The sequence below is a fragment of the Pipistrellus hanaki genome (assembly GCF_964339955.1).
Source record: "Pipistrellus hanaki genome assembly, chromosome: 3".
NCBI classification, from domain to species: domain Eukaryota; kingdom Metazoa; phylum Chordata; class Mammalia; order Chiroptera; family Vespertilionidae; genus Pipistrellus; species Pipistrellus hanaki.
In genome coordinates this window covers 188144502-188167820 of record NC_140505.1, presented here as the reverse complement: position 1 = coordinate 188167820, position 23319 = coordinate 188144502, and the positions used below count along the sequence as shown (strand labels likewise).

The 23319-nt window shown below is 65.7% G+C and overlaps 1 protein-coding gene across 8 annotated transcripts; it reads right to left on the bottom strand.

Annotated features, from left to right (window-relative positions):
- Positions 1 to 1675: 1675 nt before the first annotated feature.
- LOC311619570 (rho GTPase-activating protein 8-like) lies at positions 1676 to 22776 on the bottom strand. 8 transcript variants are annotated; one of them, XM_084878135.1, is made up of 14 exons: positions 11180 to 11194; positions 11022 to 11129; positions 10896 to 10957; positions 10620 to 10851; positions 10428 to 10567; positions 9652 to 9783; positions 9394 to 9480; positions 8470 to 8568; positions 7968 to 8078; positions 4147 to 4220; positions 3622 to 3699; positions 2896 to 3024; positions 2614 to 2717; positions 1676 to 2049 (listed from the first exon to the last, which is right to left on the bottom strand). In XM_084878135.1, exons 2-14 carry the CDS (start codon positions 11031 to 11033, stop codon positions 1735 to 1737), a joined length of 1575 nt encoding a protein of 524 aa, XP_084734261.1. In that variant the 5' UTR covers positions 11034 to 11129; positions 11180 to 11194; the 3' UTR covers positions 1676 to 1734. The 8 variants fall into 8 exon arrangements, with proteins under 8 accessions (XP_084734261.1, XP_084734262.1, XP_084734260.1 ...); XM_084878136.1 differs by lacking the exons at positions 10620 to 10851; positions 10896 to 10957; positions 11022 to 11129; positions 11180 to 11194 and adding exons at positions 13373 to 13516; positions 14348 to 14434; positions 22740 to 22776 and having other exon boundaries at positions 10428 to 10515; XM_084878134.1 differs by having other exon boundaries at positions 9652 to 9755; positions 10428 to 10851; positions 11180 to 11196.
- Positions 22777 to 23319: the final 543 nt, after the last annotated feature.

Sequence of the window (23319 nt, the reverse complement as noted above, 5' to 3'; positions counted from 1 at the left end):
TGCACCCCGTCCCCACCCCCAGCCCCGGTGCCAGCCCAGCCCACCCACTCCCACCGCGAGGGCCGGGGTCTGGGTGCTGGGTCTGGGTGCTGACCAGGACGGGGACTCCCTCCAAAGGCCCACGCTCCCTGCCCCCTCCTCCCTGCCCCCTCCTCCCTGCGGCAGCTCTGCCATCAAAGGACCCAGAGAGCATGGACTTCTGCCTCCCGCAGCTCTGCCCGCCCAGCAGCTCCGGGTGATGTGCTCAGCCAGCCGGGGGTCCTGTGCCCACCCGGGGCCCTGTGCCCACCCGCCCAGGGTCCTGTGCCCACCCAGCCAGCCCGGGGTCCTGTGCCCGCCCAGCCAGCCCAGGGTCCTGTGCCCACCCAGGGTCCTGTGCCCGCCCAGCCAGCCCGGGGTCCTGTGCCCGCCCAGCCAGCCCAGGGTCCTGTGCCCGCCCAGCCAGCCTGGGGTCCTGTGCCCGCCCAGCCAGCCCGGGGTCCTGTGCCCGCCCAGCCAGCCCGGGGTCCTGTGCCCGGGTGCGGACAGCCCGGGGGGGGGGGCAGTGCCCCTCCAGCACCCCTCCCAGCCCCCTCTGACCCAGGCCGCAGAGAGCAGGGCCGGTCCTGGCTCCCTGGCCTTGGGGATGGAAGCCCCGGGGGTGGAGGGTGCAGGCTGTCCAACGGTCACCCTCTCTGTGGTTTCTGTTTACGTGACCGTGGTGATGGGGACTCCACTTCCTAGAGGGCTGTGCGGCTGGGACACTGTTGTGTGTGTGTGTGTGTGTGTGTGTGTGTGTAGGGGGTGGCCATGACTAGGCCCCACAGACTGCACAGCTCAAACCACAGACATGTATTCTCTGGGAGGCGGGAGGCTGAGGTCCAGGTGCCTGGGGCCGCTTCTGGGGTGCGCTGAGCTGGGTAGAGGGGGCCGGCGCCGGGGCCCGCGGCTCCTCCAGGGCCGAGGCGGGGACGGGGGCTTTCCTGGGCTCAGACTGAGACCCCCTTGGGAACCCCACTGAGGCCTGCCCTGGGCTCCCTGTGCCGATGGTCAGAGCTGCCAGGCTGCGTTTGAAAAAAAGAATAAAGAGCCCTGGCAGGTGTGGTTCAGTGGATAGAGCATCGATCGGTTGGCAGAAGGGTCCTGGGTTCAATTCCCGGTCAAGGGCACGTGCCTCGGTGGCAGGCTCCTCCCCGGCCCGGGCCCTGGTGAGGGCGTGTGCGGGAGGCAGCCCCTCGATGTGCTTCTCTCACCGGTGTTTCTCCAGCAGCTGCCACAGAGCCGCATCCTTGCAATGGGCTGGCCAGGCCCCCCGTTTACCGCCCCCATTCTCCCTCCTACCCCCCAGCCACCTTTGCCAAGTGACTCTGCAGGCCCTCCCACTGCCATCCCGGCCTTGGCCATGAGACCAGCGTGGGCCCACGGTGTGCGAGCATGGGCGGCGGCAGCCAGACCGAGGCCGCCTTGCCCTCTGCTCCACGGGCACAGCGCCCGCAGCCGCTAACGCTCCCACCGGACAGCGCCGCCCAGCTGGCTACCCGGCGTTACTGCAGCTGCCACTGACAGATACAGGCCTCCCCCCATCGAGGCCCCCCTCAGACGGCCCCGGAGTTAGGACTCCCCCAGACCCACCCCCGCATCCCCGCCCACGGCTCGGGAACGCGGCCAGCGCCGAGGGACCAGGGCCAGGCAGTGCCACCGGGAGGGCATTTACTGTGAGTTTACAGGACACTCGTGTGCACGGACGGGCACACGTCAGCGGGACACTTCCAGCACCAGCGGCGTCCCTGGGCGGCTGCCGGGGGCCGGAGGCCTGGTGGGCGCGGCGCGGCCTCCGGCGATGGGGCCGCCCGGCGCTCCCGCCCCGGCCGGGCCGGCGGCCGGCGCCCCGCGGGCGTCCCGGGCGCTGAAGACCTTGCCGTGGTGCTCGATCAGCAGCTCGGTGAACAGGTTCAGGGGCACCAGGGCGCCCAGCGAGGCCGCCCCCTGCGACGGCCAGATGAGGTTGAGGCCGAAGACGCAAGCCAGGTTGGAGCTGCTCATCTTGTTGAAGAGGCTCTCCCGGGACACCTGCGGGCAGACCGGGGCCGGGGGGGGGGGGGGCGTGGGGGCGTGGGTCCCTTGCGGGGGATGGCCTGGCGCTGCCACCTCCCTGCTCCGCGCCTCAGTTTCCCCATCTGCAAGCGGAAGGGCTTGACCTTGATGCAGAGGGACCCGCCTCCGGCTCTGACCTGCTACAGTCTCCTCTGGGACCCCTCAGACTCCCCGACTCCTCTTCTACCCCGAAGTGGGGCCTCTGGCACAGCGGGCATGGCGGGCCCTGGCTTCACCCAGCCAGACGGCCTAGGACACAGCCCGCCCTCCAGGCTCCCTCCCCCGCCCCTCCAATCAGGAGGCGGTGTGGGAGCAGAGGTCCCAGGAAGGAAGGCCCAGGGCAGTGACCAGGGCAGCAGTGCAGGAGCGGCAGGTGGGCATGGCGGCTTGGCAGGGCTGCCCAGTGGAGTCCCTGCCCGCCGGGCCTTGGAGGAAGCCCTCTGGGGCCAGGGGTGGCGTCCCGAGGCCGAGGTGGGCGGCCCGGACCTGGCCGGCGGCGCTGGCAGAGGCCGGGCCTCGCCGGCAGCCCCGCCCGCTCACCTCGTGCAGGAAGCCCATGAGGTAGTCGAGCACCGCGCGGTTGTGGTCGGGCAGGCCCTGCAGGATCTGGCGGCAGCGGGTCACCCGCAGGCTGCTCTCCACACCTGCCATGGCACGGGGCCTCCTGAGTGCCCCCAGGGGAGGGCCAGGGGCAGGGCACAGCGCCCCGCCGATGGCCCGAGCTCCTACCCCCAGCCCCCTCCCTCCTCCAGCGCCTGGCTGCTGCCTCCCAGAGACCCACGGACACGGGCCGGCTGAGGCTGGCACCGGGGCGGCACCTACTGGTGATGCCGAGGGCCTGCTCGTAGGCGGGGACGGTGAGCAGCGGCTGCGGCAGCTCCCGCAGGAAGGCCTTCAGGACGGCGGCGGGGATGTGGGCGTCCCCGTAGGCATCGAAGTCCACGGGCTTCCCTGCACACGGGGCAGTCTGAGCCCGACCTGGGCAGACCCCGCGTCCGGTCCGCTGAGGCCAAGAGGCTCTAACCCCCCAGGGGAGAGCCTGATGCTGGGCCACATGTCTGGGGGCGGCTCTGTCCTCTGGAATGGGGGTGCTGTCACCCCGCCTCTGCCTCTGAGGGCGCCTGGCCGGGGCTGGGGCGTTATCTGCTGGGTGGCCTGGTCCGCCGGGGATGGGGCTGCTGAGCGGGGCCGGCCACAGCGCCCCACACCGGCCCCGTCGCTCACGGAGCGAATGCGTGACCGTGGAAAAGACGGGGTGCGCGGAGTGGAGGGGACCCCCTGTAAGCGAGCTCACCGCTTCCCCAATGTCGGGCGGCAGCCGAGGGAGCCTCCGCAGACCGGTCCCTGCCCGCAAACCACCCAGCGCAGGGAGGAACCCCAAGGCAGGATGGTGTGTGTGTGCGGGGGTACAGGGCCGCCTGCCGGGAGGCTGGCCAAGGGCTCACTGAGCAGCCGCCCCGACCCGGGCTGTCTGGGGGCTGGGGGACAGGCACGTGGCCGGGGGTTTCGGGGCCGGGGGCCAGGGCGGGGTCCGGGAAGCCGCCTCACCTTGGTTGTAGAGCCGCTGGATCTCGCGGATGGTCTGGACGCTGGCCGACCTCCGGAACAGGCCCTCGGTGCGGAGCCCTGCGTGCCGACAGCCTGCTGCTCCCCCCGCCCGCTCACCGGGCCCACCCCCTGCCGGTGCCGCCACCTGGGGCTGCCGGGACCCTCGCAGACTGGCCCCCACCTACTGCCGCCTCCACTCACTCCTCTCAGCCCAGCTTCGCCAGTCCCTCCCGCATCCCTACTGCGTACCCGGGGAGGAGACGGGGAGGAGAGGGGGGAGGAGATGGGGAGGGAGGAGAGGGGGGGGGAGACGGGGAGGAGACGGGGAGGACACGGGGAGGAGAGGGGGGAGGAGATGGGGAGGGAGGAGAGGGGGAGGGGACGGGGAGGAGACGGGGAGGGCCGGGCACTGAGGTCAGACTGGCCGGTCGGTGCGTCTCCTCCAGCTCCCGGCCCGGGCGCAGGACCGGGCGGGCCTCCCGGGTGGTGCTGACAGCCCTCCCGCCCCTTGGGGCCGCCCCGCACCTTTCTCCCGCAGGTACGTCACCGTGGACCTCAGCACCGGGGGGATGAGCTCGCCGTGGTTCTTGTCTCTGAGGCTGAGGAGAGAGGACAGCTCAGTGTCACGTGGGCTGGACGGGTGATTGCGAGGGGGCAACGGGGCTCTGGGCCTCCTCCCGCCGGCGGGAGAGGCGGCCGAGGAGCCGCCGAGAGATACAGCCTCGGCCTCGGGCGGCCGGATGAGTGGCAGGAAAACTAAAGCTGAGCGCGCGGTGCGAGGGCCCCGCCGGAGAGGCACAGGACACGGGAGCCTGGGGGGCGCAGGCTGCACCTGGGACAACTTCTGAGCTGGGTTTTGCGGGATGAGGAGGAGCCTCAGAGGACAAAGGAGGGAAGCACAGAGGGGAGCCGGGGAGCGGAGGCGCGGCCCCGAGGGCAGGAGCAGGGACGGGGTGGACGCCGACCGTCAAACAGCTTCCGAGAAGAAACCGCATGTGGCCTCAAGGGCTGTTCACTCTCAGCCTCTGGTTGTGCCGACCAGACACCCATTCACATGGAGAAACTTCAACACATTATGTACAGCACGCACAGAGGGCCTCCAGACACAGACACACTCACACAGACACACACAGATGGACACAGACACACACACACACACACACACATGGACACAGGCACACACACAGACATACACACACACACAAAGAGACACACAGACAGACACAGACACATAGACAGACACACACACACACACACACACAGACACAGAAAAATGGACACACACACACGGACACACACGGACAAAGACACAGACACAGACATGGACACACACACACACAGACACATATACACCCAGATCTGGACACGGACACAGACATAAACACACACACACACACAGACCCAGATTCGGACACGGACACAGACATGAACACACACACAGAGAGACATACACACACACAAACACAGACACACACAGACCCAGATCTGGACACGAACACAGACATGAACACACACACACACACACACAGACCCAGATTCGGACACGGACACAGACATGAACACACACACACAGAGACATACACACACACAAACACAGACACACACAGACCCAGATCTGGACACAGACACAGACATGAACACACACACACACACACAAACACAAACACAGACACACACAGACCCAGATCTGGACACAGACACAGACATGAACACACACACACACACACACACACACACAGATCCGGACACGGACACACTAAGCCCATGGGCTTCATCCAGGGCCTCATTTCCCAGAGGACAGCGCAGACTCTGAGAGGCTGTTCCATCCGGAGCCACACAGCCCAGGGGCCAAGTCAAACCAGACCCAGGCCCTGTCCCTGGGCAGCCCAGGCCTGTGCTCCGAGGTGGTGCAGGGGGCGTGCTGGGAGGGGATCCCCTCCGCTCAGCTGCCCTCTTGGGGAGGCAAACGGGCAAAGAGAAACAGGTTTGTGTCATCGGCGAGACCAGTCCCCAAACGCTAATGGGGGTGGGGAGGGCGCTTTGGGCAGCCAAGGCCGAGCCAGAGCCAGAGGAGCCCCCCCCCCGCAGCCCCCCAGAGGGCGCCGTACGCTCTGCACAGCCCCCTGGGGTGGGGGCCAAAGACCGGTGTCCCCTCTGCCCTCGAGAAGTGGGTCCCGCTGGGCGAGGCCCCAGGAGCCATGCGGGCCCCTCACCGGTGCACAGAGCACCCCGAATCCGTCCCCCTTCGTCCCAGCCAAACATGCCGACCAGGAGCCGCAGAACCACGGCACACCCGGACGTCCGGGAAGGTCCAAGGCAATGGAGCGTCAAAGACGCACGACTCTGAGATGGCAAACCCCACACGGCCCGGAGGCCGCACCGCCCCCGCGAGGGCCGGCGCCCGCGCGGCAGACGGACTGGCAGGTGCCGAAATGGACGCGGAAACTCGGGGACCCAGAGCAGCCGGGACGAGCCCGAAAAGAACAAAGTGGGACCTCACACCTCCGATGCTCAGACTTTCTCATCGCTGCAGCGACGGGACAGCACGGCCCCGGCACCCAGGGCAGCGGGGTGGCCCCGAGTCCAGAAACACACCCTCACATTCATGGTGGATTCGTCTTCTTTTCAATATATTTTACTGATTTTTACAGGGAGGAAGGGAGAGGGATAGAGAGTTAGAAACATCGACGAGAGAGAATCATCGATCAGCTGCCTCCTGCACACTCCCTACTGGGGATGTGCCCACAACCAAGGTTCATGCCCCTGACCGGAATCGAACCTGGAACCCTTCAGTCCGCAGGCCGATGATCTATTCCCTGAGCCAAACCGGTTTCGGCTCTTTTTTTTTTTTTTTCTTTTAATATATTTTGTTGATTTTTTACAGAGAGAAAGAGAGAGGAATAGAAAGCTAGAAATATCTATGAGAGAGAAACATTGATTAGCTGCCTCTTGCACACCCCCTACGGGGGATGTGCCTGCAACCAAGGTACATGCCCTTGACCGGAATCGAACCCGGGACCTTTCAGTCCACAGACCGACGCTCTACCGCTGAGCCAAACCAGTTTTGGCTTTTTTTTTTTTTTTTTTTTTAATCCTCACCCAAGGATATGCTTTTAAAAAAAATTTATTTGAGAGAGAAACATCGATGTGAGAGAGAAACATCAATTGGTTGCCTCCTGTGCACCCCGAGTGGGGATGGAACCCACAACCTGTGTGTGTGTCCTGACCGGGAACTGAACCCACAGCCCTTCAGTGCACAGGATGATGCTCCAACCAATGGAGCCACACGGGCCAGGGCTGGCCAAGGGGAGAAAAACAGTCTTTTCAGCAAGTGGCTCTTGTTGGTGTGGAGTCATCAGGGAAGGCTTCCTGGAGGAGGGGGCACTGGAGGAGGAAGAGGAGCGGGTGAAGTGCTGGGCAGCAGGAACTGGCTCACATAGTCTGACACCCTGTGGTTAAGCCCTCATGGCGCTGGAGGGTGAGGGGGCGGGGTTCAATGCCAGTTAGAGAGAAAGAAAGCTAGAAAGTGCGGGAGCTGGGCTGGGCCTCCCTCCCCCTCCCCCAGGGGCCCCTCTCTTCCCAGTGGCCCCCGCAGCTCTCCTGACCACACACGTGCGTTCCCGGGCTCCCCCTCCGGCACAGCGAGCCCACCCGCCCGCCCGTCCGCCCCGGGACACCGAGCTCGGGGACGGCTCTGGGTGACGGCTCCCGCCCTGTGCTGTGGGACCCAGCTCAGCACGTCAGCATTGGTGAATAGGATCTGGTTATGAATTTTAAGGACGTTTATTCACTCACAGGCCAAGCAAACTACTTATTTGGTGCTTTAGTTAATGTGTTTATTGCCAGGCCGAAACCGGTTTGACTCAGTGGATAGAGTGTCGGCCTGCGGACTGAAGGGTCCCGGGTTCGATTCCGGTCAAGGGCACAGGCCCAGGTTGTGGGCTCAATCCCCAGTGTGTGGGGAGGGGGTGCAAGAGGCAGCTGATCCATGGTTCTCTCTCATCACGGATGTTTCTCTCTCCCTCTCTTCCTTTCTGAAATCAGTAAAAATATATTTTTACAAAACACACCAGACCATAAACCAGAAAACATCTGCAGCACATATAACCCAAATAAGACCATGTGTGGACACACAACACAGCACACACAGGGGCGTCCAGGGTCCCGTACAGGGGAGTCCCAGGTCCTGCACTCGGGGGCGTCCCAGGCCCCGCACAGGGGGGTCCCAGGGCCCGCACTCGGGGGTCCCAGGCGGGCGTCCCAGGCCCCGCACTCGGGGGTCCCAGGGCCCTCACACGCAGGGGCGTCCCAGGCCCGCGGAGGAAGAGGGCAGGCCCCGCACTCACTACTGCAGGCTGACGCCGAACTGCTGGGTGGGCAGCGGGGGCCGCGGCGGCGGCATCCTGGCGGGAGCGAGCGGCCGGCCCTCGCGCAGGCTCCGGAGCTTCTCATCGTACCTGCGGGCAGAGGCCGCTCGAACCCGGGCACAGCTCTGGGCCGCGCATGCACACCCCACACATCTCCACACACACCCCATACCCCCACGCACACACCCCTACACCCACACACATGCCCACCGCCCGCCCACGCCCACCGCCCGCCCACACCCACAGCGTCCCCACACCCACTGCCCGCCCACTGCCCACACCCACCGCCCGCCTGGGCACCAGAGCCAGAACGCGCCCACAGCCAGCGGCCGGGGTGAGGGTGAGACCGCCTGCAGCGGAGGCAGGAGCGCTCCGCCCGCCCGCCCGCGGCCTCTCCCTGCGGCCCCCCAGCCGGCCGGTCCTCGCCGGACACAGAGGGGGCGGCCGGGACCTGGATCGCTCGGGATGGGGTGCGACTCACTGCACGACCTCGGGGGGCACGGCCAGCGGGCCGCACTGCAGGTGCTCCCGGAGCGCGCTCAGTGAGGAGAAGTAGGCGACCTTCTTCCCGAACTTGTGGCTGGACGTGCAGGAGAAATCAAAGAGAGAAATATGTTCAAAAACAAGAACAAAGCAAATCCCCGCCCAAGTGTGAGTGTTTATCGCCTTTAGAGAGGAGGGAGGGAGAAGCACCGCCGTCAGCACTGGTGACCGACTGCCGCCCGCCCTGTGTGCCCGCGGGGACCGAGCCCGCCCCGCGCCCGACCGGGACCGGACCGTCAGCTCCTGCCTCATGGGCTCACACTCCGCCGCGGCCACGCCAGCCAGGCTGGCTGCAGGTGCGCAGCTCCCTGAAGCACGGCCGCCTTCCAAGGGCCCGCCTTACATGGAACCGCCTTCCATGGGCCCGTCTTACATGGGCCCGCCTCCCACGGGACCGCCTTCCACGGGACCGCCTTACATGGACCCGCCTTACACGGACCCGCCTTACACGGGCCCGCCTTACATGGGACCACCTTACACGGACCCGCCTTACACGGGACCGCCTTACATGGACCCACCTTACACGGACCCGCCTTACACGGGCCCGCCTTACACGGGACCACCTTACATGGACCCGCCTTACACGGACCCACCTTCCACGGGCCCGCCTTACACAGGATTGCCTTCCACGGGCCCGCCTTCCACGGGACCGCCTCACACGGACCTGCCTTACATGGGACCGCCTGTGTTCACCTGCTGTGACACGGTCTCCACAGTCAAGGTGGCGAGCACATCACCACCTCCCAGGCTTCCTCGTGTCCCCTGTGTGTGTGCGTGTGTGTGTGTGTGCGTGTGTGCCCGTGTGCGTGTGTGCCCGCTCACCGGTGAGAAGAGGTCGCTGGGACTGCGGCGCGGGGCCTACCTGACGAGGGGCTTGAAGACGGTCCACAGGACTCGGACGAAGCTGGTGGGGTGCACGATGTAGAGGGCCTGCAGGTTCTTCTTGTGCCTGAGGGGGGCGCGCTCAGCCGCGTCACCCAGACTCAGAGTCCCCCGCCCCCGGGGAACCGGGACCGCCCCGGCCCCCGCAGGGCCCAGCGGCTCTGAGAGGAGGTGCCCCCCCCCCCCCCCCCCCCCGCACCGCTGCGAGCCCGTGCCGCCCGCCCCGGCCCGCACGCACTTCCTGTCCAGCTCCCGGTAGGCGCCCTGCAGCCAGCGCAGCGACGGCCTGTTCTGGCGGCTGAGCCCGAAGTGGAAGTACACGACGGCGTAGGCGCCCTCCACCTGCCGGTCCAGCGTGTGCTTCAGGAACCTGCGGGCACGGCCCGTCACCACGCACCCACAGCCCGCCCGCCCCACGGCGGCCCCATCCCCACCCCACGGCGGCCCCATCCCCACCCCATGGCGGCCCCACCCCGCCCCATGGCGGCCCACCAGCCCATCCCGCCCGCCCGATGGCAGCCCCATCCCCGCCCCGCCCCACCCCGCCCCATGGCGGCCCCACCCCGCCCCATGGCGGCCCCACCCCGCCCCATGGCAGCCCCATCCCCGCCCCGCCCCACCCCGCCCCATGGCGGCCCCACCAGCCCATCCCACCTGCCCGATGGCGGCCCCACCCCGCCACATGGCGGCCCACCAGCCCATCCCGCCTGCCCGATGGCGGCCCCACCCCGCCCCTGCGGCAGAGGGTGGGCAGGGGAGGGGAGCACCAGGCACCCACTGCGGGCGCGTCCCCGGAGGGCGGTGAAATCGGAGTTAGCGTGACAGCGACGCTGAGACGCCCCCAGGCCCTGCCACCCCCTCCCGCGGAGGTCCTCACCCCCAAGGAAGCCGGACACGCCACCATGACGCCGCCTGCCATCCGCCCCGAGAGCTCAGCCCGAGCTCAGCGCGGGGGGCGCGGGCGTGCACACGGGGCGCCACAGAGGGCTGGGCCCGGGGGGCGGGGGGACTTACTCCAGCAGGCGCCTGTGGTTGAGCTCGTGCGAGGGGGGCAGCCGGCAGCAGCTGAAGGTGACGATGCGTCTCCCCAGGCGGTCCAACCCTGCGGGACACCCCGCTGAGCGCCGAGGCCCCCAGCTGCCTCGGGACCACGGCTTCACACACACACACACACACACACACACACACCGACCTACACACACACACACACACACACACACACACATCACAGTGCGCGCGCACACACACACACACACACACCGACCTACACACACACACACACACACACACACACCGACCTACACACACACACACACACACACACACACCGGCCTTCACACACACACACACACACACACACACACACACACACCGACCTACACACACACACACACACACACACACATCACAGTGCGCGCACACACACACACACACCGACCTACACACACACACACACACACATCACAGTGCGCGCGCACACACACACACACCGACCTACACACACACACACACACACACACACACACATCACAGTGTGCACACACGCACACACACCGACCTACACACACACACCAGCCTTCACACACATCACAGTGTGCACACACACACACACACACACATCACAGTGTGCACACACACACACACACACACACCGACCTACACACACACACACACACACACACACATCACAGTGTGCACACACACACACACACCGACCTACACACACACACCAGCCTTCACACACATCACAGTGTGCACACACACACACACACATCACAGTGTGCACACACACACACACACACCGACCTACACACACACCAGCCTTCACACACACACACACACATCACAGTGTGCACACACACACACACCAGCCTTCACACACACACACACACATCACAGTGCGCGCGCACACACGCACACACACACCAACCTACACACACACACACACACACACACACACCAGCCTTCTCACACACACAGAAACACACACACACCGGCCTTCATACACACACACACACACACACACACACACTGACCTACACACACACACACACACCAACCTACACACACACACACACACACACACACCGACCTACACACACACACACACACACACACACACACACACACCGGCTTCACACACACCAGGCGCCCCTGACCGCCTGCCCCAGCTCAATGGCCAGGCGGCCGGCACTCAGGAGGCGGCGCTCAGAGGCAGCGGTGCCCGCAGAGCAAGCCTCCGCCAAGGACACCTCAGGCTCCCACAATGCTGGCGCCCTCCCTGCCCTGGCTCCCGGTTTTCGGTGGGGAGCGGGGCTCGCAGCCTATCAGTGCCCATCAGACCTCCTGCCAGAGGGGTCTGTGCCGGCCGCTGAGGGGCTGCTGGTCGGCTGGGCCGGAGCGCGCAGGGTGTGAGACGAGGGCAGAGCGGCAGGGAAGGGTCAGAACGACGAGCCCCCACAGGGACATCCGGGCCCAGATCCGCCAGCCACAGGGCAGGAGGGCACTGCCGGCTCTGAGCCCCGCGCCCTGCCGTCGCACAGGAGAGCGCAGCACGTGCAAAGGCCCTGAGGCAGCGACACGGAGAGGGGCGGAGCCCAGCGCCACACCGGGCCCACCTCCTTCCCCCAGCAGCATCCTGCTGGCACAGGGCGGGGAGCCATGCACCTGATGAAGCAGTCGCCACAGCGACGGTGCCGACACCGTCCGTCCGTGTGAGCGAGCGCCCGGCCCGCCCTCTGGCAGCACCGGCCCGCGTGTCACACACAGGCCGCGAGGTGAGGTGACACGCCGGAAACGAATGCTATCAATAACGGGCCATCCCGGAGGCAGCGGTCAGTCCACTCCGCCCTCCTCCCTCGCTGTTTGCCGGGCTCACTGGAGCCCCGTGTGCGATAAAGCAGCGATCCCGCGCCCCTCACGCCGGCGGGAAGGCCAATGGCCCGCAGCGCGAGGCGGCAGCAGCCCGGCGGGGCCTGCACACTGGGCCGGCGCACAGCGGTGCACAGGGCCCAGGGGCTCAGGTCCTCGGCCATGGCCGCTGACCTCGCTGCGGAAGCCACAGGGATTCTGACGACCTGGTTTGGTCTGTGCCCTGATCTGGGTGGAGCGGTGACCAGGCATCCGGCCAGACCAGGACCCGTGTGGACCTTCCTTCCTTAAAAAAAAAACCCTCCCCGAGGATGTGCCTTTGATTGGTCTTAGAGAGAGTGGGAGGGAGATGGAGGGGAACACGGACGTGAGAAACGCCGACTGGCTGCCTCCTGCATGCACCCCAACGCCCCAGCTGGGAACGGTGGAGAGCGGGTTTTCAGCCCGATGGTGGACCGATCGGTCGCTATGATGTCACTGACCACCAGGGGGCAGACGCTCAATGCAGGAGCTGCCAATGGGACATCCACCTGAGGGCTCCCAGACTGAGGGTGCAGGCCGGGCGGAGGGATGCCTCCTCCCCCAGTGCACGGAATCTGTATTAGTAAAAACATATTTTAACAAAGAGTGTTGTCCTAATGCACAAAAGTTGCAGGTTCAATCCCCAGTCAGGGCACATGTAAGAATGGCCTAATGAATGCATAAACACTTGGAACAACAAATCAATGTTTCTCTCTCTCTCTTCCTCTCTCTAAAAATCAATCAATAAAGAATTTTTTAAAAGCAGAAACAATAAGACACCATCTTAAGAGTTAAAATTCTACAAAGCTCCCCTTTGGCCAAACCGATGACCCCTTCGGTACCGGCAGTCAGCGCTCTGTCCCCGTGACAGTCTGGCTCCGGCTGTGGGCTCGATGTTCGGTGCCGGACGGGGGCACCGGGAGGAAAACGGGAAACCCCTGGGGGGAGTGACACGTGGCTGCCCGAGGTGGGGCCCTGGGAGGGTCCCCCTGTCCCCGGGCCCCCACACCCAGCGCCCGCGGGAAGGCAGGCGCGCAGTCCTGTCCTGGGCCTCCCAGCGGGCTCACCTCCCACCTGCAGGATGCCGTGTCTGGCCACGTCGTAGAAGGGGTGGCTCAGGCTCAGGGCAGGGTCCTGGTCGGCCGCTGCCACCGCCGAGGGTCTCCGCACTGCGCCCAGCGCGGCCGCCTCCTCCTCATCTCTCTGCAGCTCTGCGGTGGACAGCGAGGAGCAAAGGTCAGCTGTGTGCTCCAGGGAGGAGCACGAGGGGCCTCCAGGCGCCTTTTTATAGGATGATCACCATGCCTCTGCCGTGCGCCCACCATGCACCCGCCTCTGCTGTGCACCCACTATGCGCCCGCCTCTGCCGTGCGCTCACTATGCGCCCACCTCTGCTGTGCACCCATGTGCCCATCTCTGCTGCATGCCCACTATGTGCCCGCCTCTGCTATGCACCCACTGTGTGCCCATCTCTGCTGAATGCCCACTATGCGCCCGCCTCTGCTGTGCACCCACTATGTGCCCATCTCTGCTGCATGCCCACTATGCACCCACTCAGTATGTGCCCCTTGTGTACCCACCACGCGCCCACCTCCGCTTTGTATCCACCACGCACCCACCTCTGCTGTGCACCCACCACGCGCCCACCTCTGCTGTGCACCCACCACGTGCCCACCTCTGCTGTGCACCCACCACGTGCCCACCTCTGCTGTGCACCCACCACGTGCCCACCTCTGCTGTGCACCCACCACGTGCCCACCTCTGCTGTGCACCTACTATGCGCCCAGCTCTTTGTGCACCCACTATGCGCTTGCTCAGTGTGCAGGGAGAATGAGACCCGAGGGTGGATGTTGGCCCTCACAGTGACAGAGGCGGACACTGAGGCTCAGAGAAGGGGAATGACTCCCCAAAGTCACACTGTGATGGCACCAGCGTGTGGACCGAACCCCATCTCCCAGCTCCAAATCCTGCCTCGGCCCCGAACCCAACGATGCGGGACTTCCCGTGGGAAGAGGGGCGAGCCTGGAGGCAGGGCTGCGCACCTATCTCGGCCAGCTCCTCCAGGTCCAGCCGCGCCATGCCTGGGGGGCAGGGGGGGTGGGGCACACGGCCGCGACGCCTCCTCTGGGGACCCGCAGGGCTCCTCTGGGACCTGCCGGAGAAGCAAAGGGAGAGGGTGCACCTTACACACGGCTCCTGCAGGGGGCGCCCTCCCTCCAGCCGCCCCGGGCCCGGAGAGCAGGGACACCATCAACCTCTCCCCCCCCCCCCCCCCAGAGACATGCACGCTCCCTCCTGTGCCCATTGCCCGGAGCAGGTAACTGAGGCCGGCAGAGGTCAGTCAGAGCTGCTCACGGCGGCACAGCCAGGAACCCTAACCGACAGCCAGGCTGACCCTGTGCCCGGGACGCTGCCTTAACGCCTGAGAAAATCTAAACGAATCTGTCTGTGTCCAAACCATGAAATATTTGTGTCTCTGAAAAGGAGCGAAGTTCTGCCACACGCCAGGTCACGGATGAGCCTGGAACACGTCACGCTACGTGGAAGCAGCCGGCCCCGGGCGGCCACAGCGTGTCTGATTCCGATACAAAGGCAGCCGAGGCGGGCTGCAGGGCGGGGGAGGAGGGTGGGGTGGGTGGAGGAGGGGGAGGGGGGCGGTGAGGGCACGGCTCTTCCGAAGGCGAGGACGGTGTCCTAGCGCTGACCGGTGCCGGCCGCGCTGTGAACACGCCAGCACCACGGAGCCATCCCTTTCCCGGGCGGACTGTGTGGCCTGTGAGGTGTACCTCAATAGTGGTTGTAAAAAATCAACAAAACGGGTGAAAACAGCATGTAAACATGGTCCAGAATTTTAAGAGGAAAAAAAAAAAAGTTTAGCCAAAACCGGTTTGGCTCAGTGGATAGGGCGTCAGCCTGTGGACTGAAGGGTCCCGGGTTCGATTCTGGTCAAGGGCATGTACCTTGGTTGCGAGCACATCCCCAGTTGGGAGTGCGCAGGAGGCAGCTGGTTGATGACTCTCTCTCATCGATGTTTCTAACTCTCTATCCCTCTCCCTTCCTCTCTATAAAAAAATCAATAATATATATTTTTTAAAAAGTTTAACGTTGTTTTAAAAATCTGTTTTCTGTCCTGGCCCATGTCGCTCAGTGGTTAGAGCACTGGCTCACACACCAAAGGGTCACAGGTTCACTTCCAGGTCAAAGTCAGATACCTGGGATGCAGGTTTGATCCCTGGCCCAGTCGGGGTGAGTTTGGCAGGCAGCCAATCAATGTGTATCCATCTTTCTCTCTCTCTCTTCCTCCCCCCCCCCCACACTCTCTCTAAACATCAGTGGAAAAATATCTTCCGGGGAGGATTAACCAACAAGTAAATGAATAAGTAAAAGTGCTGTTTTCTATGAATTCTGGAGTTAGGGTTTGGCAACCCATTTATTTTTCCATGTTTGTCCTTTTATCTTCACTTTTGCAAAAGCCTGTATTGCTCTTAATATGAGATAACATTTATGCCAGGACCGGTTTGGCTCAATGGATAGAGCGTCGGCTTGGGGACTGAAGGGTCCCAGGTTCGATTCTGGTCAAGGGCATGTACATTGGTTGCGGGCACATCCCCAGTAGGGAGTGTGCAAGAGGCAGCTGATCGATGACTCTCATCGATGTTTCTAACTCTCTATCTCTCTCTCTTCCTCTCTGTACAAAATCAATAAAATATATTTTAAAAAATAAAATAAATAAAAAAAATAAAAAACACAAGACTGGCAACAGAAATATCCGAATATATAAAAAGCCAGGTGTTGTCACGACTGAAATAACCAGATGGATGCCTGAGCAGCAGGCTGCATGGGGTGACCAGGCCAGCGGGAGCGGGCAGTTGGGAGCAACCAGGCAGGGATCGGGCCTAAACCGGCAGTCAGACATCCCCTGAGGGGTCTCAGGGACCCCCCCATGCACAAATTTCGTGCACCGGGCCTCTAGCTTTATAACATATATTAAAAACCTTGCCTCCTTAAAACACACACACACACACACACACACACCCAAAAACCCCTGTTAGCTTAGTGCCGCTTCAGCTCCATTTCACAGATGAGAAAACCGAGGCAGAGAAGGGAGTCGCCTGCCCAGATCCCCGGCCTGTTAGGGGAAGGCTTCCGGGTGGACGCTCTGGCCCAGGACGAGGGTGTGCAGACCGGGAAGGAGAGCCAGCTGGCCGGGGCTGGTGCACACAGGATCGGCTTGCTCCCTGGCCCGATGCGGGCACAGAGCACCGGCAGGGGCCCCAGCCCTGGCCCCCGGGCCCCGCCCGGCCCCACCGCCCACCTTCTGCCCGGAAGGAACGCACCGGCTTCCAGCCAGCCTTCCCCTCGCCGTGGCCGATCGCGGGAGGGCCCGGCGTGATCCCAGGCCTGGGGGCCGTCCTCACCGCTGGCCGGGAGCCACGCCACCGAGTGAAAGTGAGAACAGAAACCCGATCGCCGCACGGCTCCTGGCAGCGGGCAGGGCGACCAGGAGGAGCCGGGCGCTCTCCCCCGGCTGTGGGCGCGCACCGGCCTGGCAGCCAGAGGCAGGGGCCGGCCTGGTGCTGCCCTGGGAGTGGGGGCTGGGGGACAGTCCTGAGGGGGCCTGCTGCCACCATCACTCCTCTTGCACCTCACAGCAAGCAGGGGCTCCCCAAAGTCTGACGACAGGAGACCACCCCCACTTCCTGCCCCACCCAGGTCCTAGGGTCCCGGGCGCCTTCTGTGTCCCGCCCGAGGCTGAGCCCGTCCCCGGCCACACAAACGCTGGAGAGCCATGGTCTGTGGCACCAGGCGCCCCCTGAAAATGCAGGGGACCCAGGGAACACTCCAGAACATGTGTGTGAAAGTCTGGCCGGAGGCCGTGCCCGCCGGACGGACACCTGAGACAGTCCCCGTCCTCGGCCCAGGCCTCCCGGGCACCGATGCCCAGGGCACACGGACCCCTGGGACCGGGAGGCATTTCTGTCCCGCCTCACCCTCCGCCTGAGTCCCCGCCTGGGCGACTGCCCGCTGGCTTCAGGCCCTGCGAGGAGCCGCCCGGGACGGGGACTGGGGCTCCGAGGAGGAGCCATCGGCCTGGGACGCGGCTCTGGCCAAGATATTGGCCACGTGGGTGCCATGTAGCCGAGACTACGACCGCCCCATGTTCTGTTTATACTGCACAGCACACGGCTTGTTGCTGTAAACCCATTTGCACGTTCCATACACAACCGCACAGCCATTACCACACGCTACTGCTGCAAATTAGCATCCGCTCACCTGGGGCAAACGAGCACCGACCCTCCGAGAGGGCGGTGGAGGAGGGCCAGGGCATCCGCACGGCCGGTCTGTCTGGGAGCCGGCAGGTGCTAACCCCGTATTTCCAGGGGCCCCCGAGGCCCCAGAGAAAGGCCGAAGCAGGGTCACCGAGCAGGCAACGCACAGCCAGGAGGGAGTGGCGGGGGGTGCCTGCTCCGGGCAGAAAGGGGGTCCCCCCGAGGTGGGAACCAGGGGCTCTCAGGAGAGTAACTGTCACCCCGTCTCAGCTGTCGAAGACGGACTGATACAGACCCACCGCCCACTCTTCCGCGCAAACACCGCGGGGGCCTGACGCCGGCGAGAAGGCGGTGGGTGCCAGGCAGGGGCCAGCACCCCGGGCATCTGGGCAGGGCGCTGGGTGATATGCCCGAGGCCGCGGCAGCCAGGTCCAAGCAAGCGGCGATGGCCTGTGACCTTGTCAGAGGCCTGCCCCCAGCCCCAGGGGCCCTGGGCGCTCAGGGAGGGCGCGGGGTCTGCTGGGCCACCCACCCCTCCCATGGTTCGCAGGCACCAACGTGAACACCCCGGGCACCCGGGGTCCTCCGGGTGTGCACTCACCTGCAGGCCCTGCTGCCGGCGCCGGCCCAGCCACCGCCCAGAGCCACCCGACTCCCCGAGTCACCTATCTCCTCTCCAGTGAGCCGATCAGCATCAGCCCTCCCCTGGCCGCGGGGAGGAGCGCGCTCAGGCCGTGAGGCAGCAGGGAAGGTCCCGTGCTTCTGGGACAGAAGGGCCTGTGTCAGAGAGGCCCGGGAGCCGTCTGCGGTGCATGAAGGCGGAGCCTGGAGAGGCTGCAGGTAACTCACCGCCCCTGGAGGTCCGGAGGCCCACAGAAAGGGCGGGGACTGCTACGCCCTATCACGCCAGACCTGATCTCCACACCATTTCAGCTACATGGCCAATACAGCTCAGAGTCGGGTCTTTTGTTCATTGCAGTCAAACGTGTCCTGTGACCCCAGGCTGGGAGAGGGGCTTCCCCGGGCGCTAGCAGCCCTCAGCTCCGTCACAGCCTCTTCCAGAAAGATCAGGTCACAGGTCAGCCGGGCCAAATGCTTTCCCTCAACGTGGCCAGAGAGAAAGGGGCCCCGGTGCCGGGGGGCGGTCAGGCCTCTCTGTACCTCCCAGACCAGGTCCCATCTCCTCTGCGCCCCCCACCCCAGCCCCGTCCCCGGGGAGGCCCCTCTGTCTCCCGGCAGCCAGCCCCACGCTGACCTGTGAGCAGGATGGGGGGGATGCGGGGGGAGGTTCTGGGGTGAGCGGTGGGGGTGAGAGGCAGGTGGGGGCTGTCCTGGGGGTGACAATGTCCCGGCCCCTGCCCGCCAGTGTCTCCTCGGCGGGTCTTAAGGGGACACCTCCCCAGAAGGTTCCGGGCTCCTGACCTGCCAAACCAGTTCCTTCTGGTGGACAGTCACCAACTGAAAACGAGCTCCTGGCTGCCCGGCTCTGGCCGGGGTCACGGGAGAGAGAACCGCCTGGCCCTGAGCCGGGGCAGGAACAGGTCCCCGCAGGTTCACTCCGCACACATTCCGGAAGCTCCCGGAAGCTCTGCTCCCGCCGGCAGGGGAGGGGCTGATACCAATACAAACACAAAGGTGCCAGGCCCTGTGCTGGCACCGAGCGCGAGTGAATGGCCCGATTCTCCCATCGCCCCGTGAGGAGGTATCCATGCCCGCTGCAGCGGCTCAGCAGTGGAGCATCGACCTATGAACCAAAAGGTCACAGTTCGATTCCCAGCCAGGGCACATGCCTGGTTGCAGGCTGGATCCCCAGTGGGGGGCGTGTAGGAGGCAGCTGGTCAATGACTCTCTCATCGTGGATGTTTCTATCTCCCTCTCCCTCTCCTTTCCTCCCTTAATACATATACACTGAGTGGCCAGATTATGATGATCTCTGAATACATAATAATCTGGCCACTCAATGGGTATGTGTGTGTGTGTGTGTTGGAGGCCGAGTGCATGCATTCCTGCATGGGTGGGCTCTGGCCAGCCTGGCCAGGGGGAGGGGACATGGGTGGTTGGCCGGCCTGCCTGCCTGCTGTTGAACTCCTGGTCGAGGGGACAATTTGCATATTAGCCTTTTATTATATAGGATAGACACCGAGTGGCCTGATTATTATGCATTCAGAGATCATAATAATCTGGCCACTCGGTGTATATACTAGAGGCCTGGTGCAGGAAATTCGTGCACAGGTGTGTGTGGGGGGGTCCCTCAGCCCAGCCTGCACCCTCTCCAATCTGGGTGGGACCCCTGGCTCCTAACCACTCACCTGCCTGCCAGCCTGATCCCCTAACTGCTCTCCCCTGACAGTCTGATCGCCTCTAACCGCCTCTGCCTCAGCCCCGCCACCATGGCTGTCAGGAAGGTCGTCCAGAAGATGTTCAGTCTAATTAGCATATCACCCTTTTATTGTACAGGCTATTAGTAGAGATTAAGACTGTCCATATTTTACAGGTGGGGAAATTAAGGCACAGAAGGGCTAGCAACACAAGGTCACAGAGCCAGCTGTTAACCACTCACGTGGGCACTATTCCCTGTGAGCTGCAGGGCAGCCTGCCGCTCATGACGCCAAGCGAGAGGCGAGTACGCGGGCGAGAAGGGACTTGGGGAGAGTTCTCAGCCAGGTCCCCTGCCTTCCAGTGGCCCAGACACCTGGGCGGGGGCCAGACCGGCTGCCGGAGTCCAGGAGCCGCACAGGAAGGCCTCTGGGGTGGGACTCAGGGCGGGTACCACTGGCAGAGCCCCGCACACGAGCATCTTTGAGGCTGACCCCACCCCCAGGGCCGGGCCCGATGGGGGCCCCAGTGCCGGGCCTGGGCACCTGTGACACATCTTCCTGGGGCTTGGAGAGTGCCCACCGAGGGCGACCGAGGGCCCCGGGGAGAGGCAGAGCCCAGGGGGAAGGTGCGGGCACTGCGGCCACACAGCGGCCCTGGGACCTCGGACAGGCACGGAGGCCTCCCTGCCTCAGTCTCCCCACCTGTGAAAGGGGACAGTAACCCTCCCTGCCTCCCGAGGCTGTGGTGAGGGGGGAGGAGGCCACCTCGCATGCCGTGAGGGCTGACAGCCGGGCACCGGGGACCACCCTGGGGAAGGCGGCCAGCAGGGCCACGCTCACCTGCTCACACACAGACTCCTCCTGCTGCCCCGTGCCTCAGTTTCCCCATGAGTGAACGAGGGTGCAGTCAGGGAATGGGATGGCTTTTTGAACGTGGTGAGATCGTGCACTGGGCCCTTCCGGGACGGCTGGGCTCTGGCTGCCTTCTCTAACCAAAGCCACGAGCCCCCGGTGATGGCGTGTCCAGGCCGACATGGCTTGTGGGGGAGATGCCAGCCGCCCACAGGACCTCTAGTGCAGTCGGTTCCCAGACCCTCAGAGATCCCGATGAGGTCAGATCGGGACGATAAGGGAGTCACCTGTCAGCTCCTCCACAGGCGTCTCCACCCTTACATGTGAGTACCTCCATCCAGGTGTGACCCACAGCGCCATGCCCTCCCTGCCTCGCGGCCTCGCTCCTGTCCTTCCGCCTGGGCGGCCGCCACCTCCGGGGAGCCCTCCCTGACCACTCAGGGCCTGGCTTCTCTGTCACCGGGAGCAGACGCTGGGTCCTGTGGGCCGGCCCGAGGAGTGGCTGTCCCAGGGCCAGCGGGCCCGGCCAGCGCCCTGGGTCCCTCTCCGCCCCCCATCTCCCCCCGCCCCCCGCCGGTCTGAGGAATGGCTTGTCCCACATCCAGGAGGAGCTCACACACAGGACCTAAAACTGCCCCGGAGAGAGACATCCACACGTGACTGTGAGTCTGAAGTCTGAGCTCTTCTCACCTGGACACATGTCCGCCTGCGCACAGCCTCTCTGCAGGCCACACCCCCACGTCTGCGGCCCTGTCCCCCCCCACGGCCCCCACAACTCCCCACACACACCTCCCCACACACACACCTCCCACCCCCCCACCCCGCAACCCCCACCTCCACCCCCCACCCCCCCACAACTCCCCCCACACACACCTCCCCACCCCCCACCTCCCCATCACCCACCCACCTCCCCACCCCCCACCCCCCACAACTCCCCACACACACCCCTCCCCACCCCCCCACCCCCCCACCCCCCACCCCCACCACTCCACCCCCCGCAACCCCCACCTCCCCATGGGGCAGACAAGCAGCGCGGGAGCCCCTCCTCCGGCTGGCCGCCTCCTGGAGGGTACGTGTCCCCCTCCCCCTCCCCCTTCCGCACCGCCCGGGCGGGGGGGGGGGGGTGTGGAGATAGGAGCCCTAGGGCGGGGGGGGGGGGGCAGGGACGGGGGAGGGGTAAGCCCCGGGGTAGGGGGGACCCAGGGTGGGGGTGCCCCGGGGCAGGGGGGGGCTTCCGGGGGGGGTGAAGCCTCGGGGACGGGGGAGCCCCGGGGCCGGGGGGGAGGTGCTCCGGGCAGTGGGGGCCCAGGGGCGGGGGGGGGCCCAGGGGCGGGGGGGGCCCCCGGGGAGGGGGGAGCCCGGGGAGGGGGAGCCCGGAGGCGGGGGGAGCCCGGGGCGGGGGTGCTCCGCGGCAGGGGGTACCCCGCCAGGGGCTGCAGGATCCCCAGGCTCCCCGCACCCAGGGCGGGAGCAGAGGGAAAGCAGGGCTGGTGCGCTGGGGGCTGTTTACTGTGGGCTCCGTCCCCTGCGGAGCGGCAGCACCCGGGTTCGGGCCGCCTCCCCTCCACGTGCTCCGCGCCCGGGGGCGCCGGTGAGTGTGCGGACCCGGGGCCCCGGTCAGAGGCCCGGTCAGGGGAGGGGGGCGGAGTGCGGGCGGAGTGGCCCGGCCGGACCGGGTGAACCGGGATGAGGGCGGCGGAGGCGGGAGGGACCGGGCGGCACCGTCTGGGCCCCGACCCGCATCGGCGAGTCCCCCGGAGCCCGGCCTGCCCCCCGGAGCCCGGCCTGCCCCCCGGAGCCCGGCCTGCCCCCCGGAGCCTGACTGCCCCCCGGAGCCCGGCCTGCCCCCCGGAGCCCGGCCTGCCCCCCGGAGCCCGGCCTGCCCCCCGGAGCCCGGCCTGCCCCCCGGAGCCCGGCCTGCCCCCCGGAGCCTGACTGCCCCCAGAGCCAGCGGCGCCCCCGCCCGGGCACAGAGCGCTCCCCCCGTCCGGCTCACCTGCTGCGCTTCCGCAGCCGCTGCACCTGGGCCCGTCCGCCCTCCGCCCTCCTGCCCTCCCGCCCCGGCTCCGCGGCCTCTGCACGGCGCCCGGGGCCGCTGGGTCAGGGGGGCCGGGCTCCGCCTTGTGGGCGGGGAGGGGAGGGCGCAGCAGCCGGCACCGGCGGGGAGGGCGGAGGGTGGCACCGGCGGGAGTGGCCCTTGCCCGGGTCGGCGCCCTGCCCCCCGGTGGAGGGTGGCGGGTGCGCACCGCGGGGAAGGGTGGGGTTTGCCAGGCGCTGAGAGGGAGCAGTAGCTCAGCCAGTGCTGGACAGTGGGGTGTCCCGTGGCTTCTACTTTCGGGAGCGTTTGCTGAGCCCTCAGCCCCGGCCTAGGCCGGTCACCAGGTGTCCTTCCAGCCCAGGCCAGGCGGTGTGAGAGCTGCTGGGTTTGGCCTGGAGGGCTGGGGGAGGGACCTGTTCCCACCCCTGCCCTCCCCTCCCCTGCCCTCCCCTGCCCTCCCTCCCCCCTCCCCCTCCCCTCCCTCCCTCCCCCCTCCCCTCCCCTCCCCTCCCCCCCCTCCCCAGTCCAGTGGGGCA